This window comes from Corvus brachyrhynchos, unplaced genomic scaffold (genome assembly GCF_000691975.1).
Source record: "Corvus brachyrhynchos isolate BGI_N302 unplaced genomic scaffold, ASM69197v1 scaffold48, whole genome shotgun sequence".
NCBI classification, from domain to species: domain Eukaryota; kingdom Metazoa; phylum Chordata; class Aves; order Passeriformes; family Corvidae; genus Corvus; species Corvus brachyrhynchos.
In genome coordinates, this window is record NW_008240027.1 from 2,801,781 (window position 1) to 2,813,291 (window position 11,511).

General features: G+C 50.8%; 1 protein-coding gene across 4 annotated transcripts in view; it reads left to right on the plus strand.

The window, feature by feature from the left end:
• MOB3C (MOB kinase activator 3C) overlaps positions 1 to 11,511 on the plus strand; it is a 23,835-nt gene that overhangs the window by 5,594 nt on the left and 6,730 nt on the right. For all 4 annotated transcript variants that reach the window (XM_008640761.2, XM_017743583.1, XM_017743584.1 and 1 more), the window contains one exon: positions 1,916 to 2,415. In XM_008640761.2, the coding sequence (XP_008638983.1) occupies positions 1,998 to 2,415 (418 nt within the window). In that variant the 5' untranslated portion in view covers positions 1,916 to 1,997. The remainder of the gene's footprint in view (positions 1 to 1,915; positions 2,416 to 11,511) is intronic.

Below are 11,511 nucleotides of genomic sequence, written 5' to 3' on the forward strand. Positions count from 1 at the left end.
GGAATGGTGACACAGAGAAATGTCTGTTGGCATGACTTCCCTTGTTGAAATTCCAGGGAAACCTGGCTCCAGGGCCAGGCACTGCTCAGCCCCATCATTCCTACTTTGCACTACCAGCAAAGCCTGCTGAGTGCCTCATCCCGAGGGTATCCCAGCACTTCCTACATTACTAGATTAGGATCCCTGTTGCAGTAGTTATATATCAATATATATGTATGCATACATATTTTTGAAAGTGTTACGTGTTAGCAAACTCCCCAGAAGGCTTTTTTTAGCGGTGTTATCAACAGGATGTGCTTGAATATGTGGAATCCAGGAAGTCCTGGATAAGGGCTTTTCTTTATAGCCTCACTGTGCCCAGAGACCCCTGGCCTCCCGTGGGATCCATAAGGACTGCTGTAGCACATTCCCTAGGGACAAATAGGAGTCATGACATCATGCTGCCTTCATTGGCTGGCATTTTGGAGAGATTGTGCTCTTTTTTTGAAGCTCTTTGCCATGGGTGGAGCCAGTTGCTTGGAGCAGGGCAAGAAAAAAGCATCCAAGAAAAATCCCCCTGAAGCAATACATGAGGGTGACAGGGATGTGGCCATTAAAGTCGAACCCAGCCACATGAGATGGGGAAGGTCTCCCAATACCCTGGTTTTGAAGCCATACTGCATAACACTGTGTGATGGCTGTGACCCTCTCCATGGGGCAGAAAGCACCTAAAACCACACATTTTCGGGACTGAGTTTAGAAAACAGAGTTTAAATAGAAGATTTTGGCTAAAGTTGTCTTTTAATGATGAAGGTTCATCCAAGGTTTGCAACATTCCCTCCTGCTGTGACTTTGGGTCAGTCACTTCCCTTTTCCATAAATATTTTCCTTCCTTTTTCTTAACTGCTTCTCCATCTCCTCCCATCAGGGGGAGGCTGTTGGAGGACTTTCTCTTCCCTAAGCCTCAGCAAAGCATTTAGCACAAGGAGGCCTTGGTCTCACATTAACATCACTGGCGATTAGTGCAGGTAACGAAATGCACAATTCCAGCCTGTCCAGGACAGCCTGGGACGGATGGGATTTCCACTGGATTTGAGAGAGGAAAAGGAAAATACTTCAGCCCTCATCTGTGCTGCTAATCTTGGGCAGGAAGGGGTGAGCTCAGCACTTTGCTGAGCTCTGGAGTCACCCAGAGCATCAGCTCCACCACCCCAAGGGCTGCCGTGTGCATTGTGTGCATGCCTGGAGAGCTGGCGGCATCCTGGCAATGTTGTTCTGCTGTGCTGGGCTGCGTTTCCCTTCTTCGGATGTGGGTTTTGTTCTTTTGGACAAACACACCGGGCAGAACAACAAAAATAATCCCCCCCTTTCCCACTGATCCTGGCTCTGGGGCTGTGTGAACCAGCAGCCAGCTGCAGTCGCAGCGTGGTCCCCGGGACGTCGCCTGCCAGCCACTGCTGCAGGGTCAGGGGTTATTTGTACTGAGAAGTCCCTGGGAAAAAGATGCTTCCTCTTTGCCAGAAAGGGAGAAGGCCACCAGGGTGGGACTGCCTGGGCTGGTGAACTCTGCTGATATCATGGCTCTCACTTTATTGCAGTAGCTTTTACCTCCAGGTAAAAGCCTGGAGGGAAGAGGATGGCTGGAGCCTGGTGAGATCCTGAGGTGCTCAGGAGGGAGCAAGGGCTCTGTCTGCCATCAAGCCTTGCGTGGGGCACAAGTGGCAGGGCTCACCCTCTCCAGTGCCAGGAGCTGCTCTGTGAGGTGGCAGCAGCTGCTCCAGCTCACCTTGGTGGGTGTGGAGGGGCCAGAAGCTCACTCCAAATCTCTGTCCCCATGTCCTGTCAGAGCAGTGGGGTCAGCCAGCATTCTGGTGGGAAGCCCTGCACATGCAGCTGTCTTCATGTGTGACTGAAATGTGTCTCTTTCTCCTCGCAGAAGCCTCCACCCCTGAAGACCCCAGCCTTGGGTTTCATGTCGCTCTGAGCCTCTGCCCTCACCCTGTCTGGCCCTGCCCACAATGGCCCTGTGTCTCAAGCAAGTCTTCAACAAAGACAAAACATTCCGTCCCCGAAAGAAGTTTGAGCCGGGCACGCAGCGCTTTGAGCTGTACAAGAAAGCCCAGGCCTCGCTCAAGTCCGGGCTGGACCTGAAGGCAGTGGTGCAGCTCCCTCCTGGCGAGAGCATCAACGACTGGATCGCCGTGCACGTGGTGGACTTCTTCAACCGCATCAACCTCATCTACGGCACCATGTCGGAATACTGCACGGAGAGGAGCTGCCCCATCATGTCCGGGGGGCTCAAGTACGAGTACAGGTGGCAGGATGACAGCAAGTACAAGAAGCCGACCAAACTGTCGGCTCCACAGTACATGTGCATGCTGATGGACTGGATCGAGATGCTCATTAACAATGAGGACATCTTCCCCACCAGGATAGGTGAGTGTGCTCTGGTTCCCTGCAGGAAGGCTGGGTTGTAACTGGTGCAGGTTCCCAAACTGCTGGTGCACCTCAGTGCTGGTATTTGATGAACTTTGCAATTCCAAGTATTGTGGCCTTTCCCGTTCCAGGTGTTCCTCGGTGTCTGTCCCACACCCTTTTGCTGCAAACTGAATTTGGGATTTCTCATCCTGCTACTAGGGGATGTGGAACACAATGTTCTCCTTTTCTGGGCTTGAACTTATTCTGTGTTTGTGAGAAATAAAGGCTGGTAGGTCATTAGCTTCCTTGCCTTTCCTCAAGAAGTTCAGCTGCAGAGCTGGTTAGAGGTGGTCATCACATGCCTGCTCTTCTCTCAGCTAATCAACTCAATTTCTTTCTGGTTTTCCATGTAGGTTCATGGTCCCAAGGTCCAACCCTTGTCCAGTCTTGCTGCTTCACTCCTCAGATGCTTTCCATCTCACCCCTGATAATACATCACATCTTGCTACATAGCTGAGGCACCGCTTGAGCAGAGATGCCCATCCCCAGGATGTGGCCTTTCCACTGCCAAGGCCCAGGGTGTGTAATACACCTCTTCAAAACGTTTGGCCTTAGTAGCTTGCAGCTACTGCCAAAGGCAACAGAGCTTGCAAACTAACCCCTCTGCTGCTGACCTGCAATGCTCAGCAGCTGCCAAGGCTGATATTAGCTGCTACTTGGCTGGTTTTTTGTCATTTGGGGAGATGAGTTCAAGGGTTGGAGCTGATGTGGCTTCCAGAATCTCGGGTCGTGCCTTGGAGTGGTTGTTTTTCAGATGGAATATGAAGCTACTTGAAAGTGAAAAAGGATTTAAGGGGTTTGGGGGGAAAAAGGCATAGCTTTGCAAGTCTGCTTGACCTTTTTTGTTTGCCAAGGAGACAGAGCTGTATGAAATCAGTGCAGCTTATGATCAAGATTTTCATTAATGTGCTGGGAAACATTGAAGGAACTGTTCTGTGTGGGATTGCTGGCATTACTCACTGTTGTAGCCCCATTTGGCTGTGCTGTACATGTAGCTGTGTGTCTTTTAAAGGAAAGTCTCTGGCCCTTGGAGTCTGAGAGGGGTCGTGGGTCTCTGGAAGCAAGAGGGGAGGCAGTGCCTGCAGCCTGGTTGTGCCAAACTATTTTGGCTTTGGGATGGAGTGACCCCCTCAGACCACTGATCTCATCTGGCTGCTCTGGCTTTGCCTGGAGTTTGGGTGGGACAACTCCCTGAAACCAAGACCTGCAGGCACTCCATGCCTTCTTCCCCTCGATGGTAGTCTGGGACAGGCAGGGAGGGTAGCACAGTGCCAGATCCTCATGCTGGAGGACAGGCAGGATGCCTTTGGGGAGTGTGTGATGTGGCTTGTCCCCAAGGAAAAGATCTGCATGCCATTAAAAGCAGAGGCACAGCTGTGGATTTACTCTGTTTTCCCTCCAGACAGAAAGGAGAGTGTCCTGATCCAATTCCATGCTTTCAGGTGGGATTTAGCATGTGATGCTGCTTGACACTGCTCTGGGGAGTGAAGGTGTACAGGGAGTCTTAACTCTGCAGAAAGCAGGCAGCCATGGGGGGGACACTGCAGCACCCTCTGCTCTCCCATATCTCTCTCTGAGGTACAAAAGCCTAATACAGTCATGGCTCTGGTGGTTTTCAACTCATTTCTGGCACTTCCCCCTCTGAATTGGAGCACATCCTGATGTGGGTAGGGATGCCTCTGGTTTCCACTTCTCCTTTCATTTCAGTGTGGGGGCAGTTCTGGGTGAGATCCAGGCTGACTGTAGGTGAACATGGGTCAAATCCATTTTTTTTCCCTTCCAAGGCTGTTCCTGGGGTTCCTTTTCCAAGCCCCTTTGTTGTGAGGACCCTTGAATGACTTCAGTCCCCGTGTCAGCATGTCTTGGTGGTTTTGGCCTCACACATGTGAAAGGGAGCTCAGGCTGAGGTTGCACTCTAAAACACATGAAAGGCTGCTGGGGGAGCCAGGGGGAGGAGGGAGCTGGTGGCACTTTGTCATCAGTGTGTCCCCAGTTATCTGCCTTTCACTGGCCTGTCTTGTTCTGTGGGTAATTGCTTGGCAGCTCTGGCATTTCAGAAGATGGAGTGTTTGGCTGAAGGGAAATGCACTGGATGACAGAGGAGGCTGGGCAGGATGTAGGGCTCAGGGACAGTGGCCAGGGTGACCAAACGGAGGTGCTTAACCACTCTCCTAAAGAGCAAGCCCTTGGGAAAAGACCCAGGGCAAGGGGAATAAGGCACTGAGAGGATACAGAGGAGATGTGAGCTGTTTTAAGGAGGAGAAAGGAGCTTGATGAGGTGATGAGGGGAAATTACAAATGTCATGCTTTGGAGTTGTGGTGAGACTTTTGGATGTTAGCAGCAGAGATGGGATTTAGCATGAAGGTTTGTTTCACTCCTGCTTGTGCTGGAGAGGTCCCTGGGCACAGCTGCCCACCACCTCAGCGGGTGTTTCGTGAGCTTTATGCATCTCAGCTTTCCCTCCTGGCCCCTTTTTGCCATGTGCAGTAAAGCTGCCCCAGAACAAAGATTTCCCTGGCTAAGGCCACCTGACCGCAGACAAAACAGACTTTTCTCTTTTCTAAATTTGTTTTTCTTAGACACAGCAAGTGTTCCCCAAACTCACAAACATTGTCTGAGGCTAACCTCAGCATCCTCCTCCATCCAAGAGCTACACAGCCTGAAGCAGCACATGATTCAACAGGGCTTGCTCGTAGGCTCCTGACAGTTGAGAGGCATCTCATGGGTCAGAGGGGGAAAATGGTTCACCCCAGGGTGAGAGGCTCAGCTGGAAATGAGCAGAGATGGTTCACTGGCTTGTGGGCTCACAGGGTCCTTAGGCATCACAGGGGAGGCCTTGGCTGGGGTAAATGGTCACAGCTCCAGTGACCAGAGCAGAGCTGGGCTGATTTGTACATTAAAGCATCTGCTCCTTCAGTACATGTCAGAGGTGGGAGGGGAGCAGACTGACAAACACCTTTGGTTTAGCCAATCTTTGTGATGCAGAGCTCCTTCCAGCTCTGCAGTGAGGCCAGAGGGACAGCTGGCATCCGACATGGCAGGAAGGGAGCCCGACACCGGCAGACAGTTTGTGACTGTTAACCAGCAGGACCACAGCCCTTGGATGGCACCAGTGGAAAATCCCGATGGTGATTATTAACAGGTCTGGGGGGGCTGCCACGCCCCCTGCACAGCAAGGGTTGGGGGAGATACTGTGTCTTCCCCATGCCCAGGGAAATCCACCTCCAGGGCTCCATCCCACTGTCTAATCCCTCCTCTGGAGTGGGAACCTGTTTGTCAGCCAGTTAAGATGACACAAATCCCTCCATGGGGTGAGCTATGCCAGCCTGATGGCTATAAATCTACAGAAGCAGCAGCTTTCCCAGACAACCCATATCATTTTGTGTGTGCTAGTGCTTTGTTTCCACTCTTCCAACCAATGTAGCATTCCTGAAAAACACATTTAAAAGGAGAGCAAGCATTTTTCCCATGCAGGGAGATGAATAAATGATTCTACCGGTGTACTTTCACCAGCTGGTAAAACTATATCAGTAGATTTATTCAGCGAGTGGCTGCATGAACAAATTATCACCTGGAAAATATCATCTCCTCCCAGTAATCGTTCTGCCCTGTGGTGCCTGGTCTTAGAGAGCTGCTGCTGGGCAGTGCTGTGCTGAGGAGAAGGTTGGCTGGATGGGGTTTCCAGGGCCCGTGGCTGTGTCTGCACTGGTCAGCCCAGCATCAGGCTGCTGGTTACACAGGGCCAGGTGTCCTCTCTCAGCACCATCGTGGCTGCTGAAACCTCCCCGTTGTTAAACGAGTGCAGACGCAGGGTTTGGAGCAGCCCCAGCGCTGGAAACACCCCGCACTCTCTGCCAGATTTGCCTGTGGCTCGACAGAGAGCACCGGCCACAGGAGGTTTTGTAACAGTCCTTGGAAAGCTTTTCAAAACTCAAGCCTGTCATTCAAGCACAGTCCCAAAACAATTATAAAAACCAGAGAAAACCTGGTGCGAAATTATCCGATACTTTCTCGCCATAACAACAGGAGAAGAATGTTCAGAATTCAGCTAATTATTGGTGTTCTCTCAGCTGGCTCTTTTTTACATAATTCGGGGGTTTTTTTCCCTGTTTTTTTCTTCCAAAATTAATACCACACCAGCTTGCAGCTGCCATCATGCCATTAGTTTTAAACAGGGCTTTAAAGACTTATTTTTAGGAAAAATGAATCACTGAACACCACGGTGGCCAAAATGAAATTGAGAAATAACAACAACAATTCATCACGAAGTTCACTGAATTACTGCATTTGAAGAGGAAAAAAAATACAATTGCCAAGAAGCAAAATAGCTTCCCAGCACTGATTCACCATGAAAAATTTAAATTGGCTGGTGAATGAGTGTCAAGCATAGGAGATGGCAGGAAGGATCCAGGACCCATTGGCAGTCCCTTACTGTAACTTTGTTACTTCTTATTTTCATTTCCTTTCTACACATGGTTTCCTTATGTTTTGAAGCAATCAGCACAGAGTGGGGAAAACAGATTCCTTGGAGATTAAAATCGTATCTTGGGATTTTCAAGCAAAACGTCCAAGACAAACTAAAGGTGCCAATTCATTTCAGGGCTGTGAGTCACTCTGCTTGGAGTGAAATTGTACCTGCTGTACTTACAGCTTTTGCCTTGGCTTGGAGCAGGGGTAAAGTTCTCCCTTTTCCTCTGCTGTGGATGGTTGCTCTGCTCCCACTCCTGCTGGGACTGGCTGTCTCTGCTCTGGGACAGGTGATGCTCCCAGATGCGGGCTGGTCTGTGTGCTACCTGTGATCACAGATGGAAGAGAAGAGCTGACCTTGTGTATAAATCTTTTTCCAGGCATTTGAGCAAGCTCACATTGCATCCTGTGGTCCCCTGCTCATCACTCACAGAACCACAGAATCATTAAGTTTGGAAAAGACCTCTAAGATCATTGAGTCCAGCACTAAAACATATCCACAAGTCCCATATCCACACGACTTTGGAACACTCCCAGCGATGGTGATTCCGCCACTTCCCTGGGCAGTCTCTTCCAATGCCTGACCACCCTTCCAGTGAAGAGATTTTTTCTAATGTCTAAACTAAACTTCATGCAAGAAGGGTCAGAGGGTGGCTACTGCCTGCCAGACCGTGGGATTGTTGTTGCTTTCTCTGAGGTTGCTGGATGGTGAGCAACAGGGAATTAAACGTAAAGGTAATTTCAATGCTTTTAAATCAGCCCAGGTGGGTTTGGTGGTGTTCTGCTGTCCCCATGGGGAAGTTAGAATGGGATGAACTAGGATGGTGTTTATTGGTCCCTGCAGGTGTGTAGGACTGGGGACGGCCAAGCAAACCCAAGCAGCATCACCCTGTTGAGGTGGTTTGTCAAAGCTTGGGGCTCCATCCTGGCTTTCCCCTGGCCTGCTGTATTTCTGCTAAGAGGACATCTCAGCCATGCAGGGTCTGTCCACTAGCCTCATCCCTCTGTCTCATCCATCTGCTACTGTCCCTGGTTTGTGCCATGATGTGCCACGTTCGAGATGGAGCAAGTCCCCTAAGCAAGGGCCACCACTGCCCCACTCTCAAATGCCATTTATTGGTGCATTGGCCACTGATGGGGTCTCTCTGTGCTGGCCATAAGGCTGATCTGCCTGGCCCAGCCCGGCAGGGAGGTGGGAGCCCTGAGGGGAGCAGCTGCCCCCCTCCATGCGTGGGGAATGCTCCCCATCGCTCCACACTCGCTGTGGCAGTGACCCCTCCCAGCAGCCAGAACAGCTCTGGTGGGAAGGGCAGCGAGCTGGGCTGCTCGGCGTAGAGCTGAACACCTGCAAGGGCAGGACCGGCCAGAGATCCCTGTCCCACGGCCTTCCCCTGGCTGGGACGTGCTGGCTGCAGTGTGTGCCTGGTTCCAGGGAGGAGGCACAGCCTGCCCCCGCTGGGTCCCCTCACGTGCTGGAGAGGATGTCACATGTGTTGTCTGCTGGACATCCGCTGCACCAGCAGCACTGACCCGGGGCAAGCCGGATTTATGCCGGATCCTTCTGCTGCTCTCAGATGCAGCCTTTACTGCAGAGCCCTTTTCTTTCAGCTCTGGGCAAGGAGATGGGGAATGCTCCCCACCAGCATGGCCAGTGCCTGCTGGGGCTGCTGTGGGTTGCTTTCCAAGTCACTGGAGATCAGCATCGAGGCACCACTGCTGGCAGAGGCAATCTGCATATCAGATATCCGCCCTGCTTCCTTCCCGAGGGGAAGTGCTTTGATCAGCTGGCACAGAGCCCTGTGCCAGATGCAGGGTCCAGTCAAGCATCTCTAGCCTGTATCGAGGGTGCTGGAACAGGAGACAGACACGGCTGCAGCACAGGGGGAGGAAGCAGGGCCCTTCTGTGCCTCCCTGGGCAGGTGTGCAAGTGAGAGTGTTGCAGGGAGAAAGAGTCAGAGCCGGATCCAAGTGATCCCTGGTCCCCAAGGACCATAGTGAGGGGTGTGTCCTGACATGGGACCTGTAGAAATTCATTAGTGACAGGCAGCCACCACTACAGCCTGGCCATGTCTGGAGGGGACGGCCACACACTGACACCTGGTGATGGACACAAAGACGGGCAGCTCAGCTTCAGCTCCCCGGGGCTTCCGATGTTCCTGGTTCACGTTAAACACAGGGGTCGAGTAGTCCAGAAGTGTGCTTGGAGGTCCTGGCAGCCTGATGGTATCTTTCCACACGTCATTAAGCATAGGAGTTCAGGAGTCCCGTGGTCGCTGATGACCATGAGATTTTAATTAGATAACCTTTCAAGATTCTTTGTAACTCAAACTATTCTTTGATTCTGTGGTTTATGCTAAACCTCTGTTCCCTGATGCCAAAGCTACTTTTGGGAACTCAGAATGTAGCTGGAGGTGTCTCCCCTCTAGGCCTCTCAGCTGCCAGCATGTCCATGAGGACTTGCTGGTGACAGATGTATAAGAAAAGAGAATTTCTGGCTAACCTCAGGACAAAAGCCGTGGAAAGCCACTTGTCACCATCTGCCATGTCTGGAGGTGGCTCATCTGACAGCAGGATCTGCACCATAGATGCTGTCAGCCCTGGGACACTGAATCTGTTTGATCTGCTGTTCACACTCTGATCTTATTTCCTTCTCAGCTCAGGACTGGGTTGAGGATTGCTGCTTTCCTTCACTATCACTCTTTGCAGTTTTGCAATACATTCCTCGTGATGATCAGGTCTGATTTCTCCCTCACTGCCTGCTTTGACCGGGAAGACAGTTGGTGACTGGGACGTGTGACAAACTGGAGGCAGCAAATGCATTTGTGCCTGCTCCTGGGCACTTGCTGAGATCCCAGCTGCTCTCCTCTGGTCCCAGGGAAATGTCAGGCTGTCCAGAACAGTAGATATTCCCCAGCCACAGCCCAGAAATGTGCATTCAGCAGAAATTATTTGCTGTGATGAGCTTCATTAAAAAAAATGTTCTTGACCAGTTCTTCAAAGCTGGTCTGCAGGGGCCACCCTAATGGCATGTCTGAGTCCCCGGCTGGGTGATTCCAGCTTTGATTTGCCCAGCAAATCCTCAGTCAGCACAGGAGGCTCAAATGAAGCCATTGTAAAGCGCCTGACTGCAGGGGAACTCGGAGATCTCTCTGATCCCTGCCTGTGTCAGACTAGCAGGCAAGGAGAGCTCTGTAGCCAAGGGTGCTGGGCAGAAGCGGATTTCCAGTCACATCTCTAAGGTGTTGGCATAGGGACAGCCTGGTTGTACTTTGCCAGATGTGAACACCTTTTCTGGAAAGTTCTAATGGGATCTGTCAGAGCTGGCAGTGAAACAGGTCATGCTGAGGTCCCTGCTGCAGAACAGCCCTGGGGCTGCGGTGTGCTCATGGTTATGCAGAGCAGTAGCCATGAATCAGTCTCAAAACCACCTTTCTGTGTGACGCTGAGCCAAGATCTGTGTCCTTCTCTAAGTCGTGGCTGGGACATCCAAATGTGGCATGAGCACAGATGCTTCAGCCCTGCCTGCTGCTCCAACACTGTGCATGCAGGGAAGGGAGACTGGGCTGTGCTCAGGGTGACTCTGCTTTACACCAAAATAATTTTCTTTTATGAGTTCCAAACCCAAAACCTGCCCAAGCCTGGCGATTGAAAACAGGCTCCACACGTGATGTCGGAAGGACGGAACATTTGCGTTTGCCACCCACGGAGGAGAGGGGCTCGGCACTGCTGCTGGGAAACAAAACTGCCAGGAGCCTTTGGGAAAAAACAGTTTTAATTGCCTAGCAAGGCTGATGAGAAAGATTAAAAGATAAAATTACCATTTGAAATTTTTTAGCTAAGAGATTTGCTGATGCTTTCCCGGGTGCAAAATGTGTGAGCTGGCCATGGTTGAGCAGAGTTTGTTTGGAAGGATTTTCAAGAGGTTATGTGCTGCATTAATAAGAAGCTCAGGGAGGAGGCTGGTACAACCGTGGGAAGGGAGGTTTTTATTTTGTTCTTTGTGTATTTGCATTGAATTGCTCTGGGGAGAGGAAGAAGCTTCAGGAAAACAAATATCAGTTGTTTCATTCTCCTCCTCACTAAAAAGAAGCAACAACCAAAAAGTTTAGTGTTTCAAAGCCATGTTTCCTTTAGAGATTTACCCCAAGGTTGCTGGCAGTGATGGTATCACGCCCTGAGATTTTCACTGTGATAGCGGCATATTTTAACAAGGATGGAAATATCCCACTCTGTGTCCTTGTGTGGAACAAAGCTGGAAGTATAGAGCCAGGTGTGGTGGGTCCCATCCTGTGAGGACATCTCAGGCTCATACAGGCACAATGAAATTACAACCCAAAGATCATTAAGATGGGCGGTTTTCTTCCTGATTTAATGCGACATTTTATTGAAATAAGGATCAGGAAAAAGGGAGCAACCCCATCCATTTCTGTTGATGCATCAGGAGTGATGTTTGAGGGTGCAAAGAGGAAGGAAAACAGTATGAGCTGTGCTTTTGGCTTCAGAGGAAGGTATCTTTTCTGCTGGGAGATGGTTCGGCTTTGTTCATGGACCTGGGTAAATACAATTCAACTTCTGCTGTGCCTGCA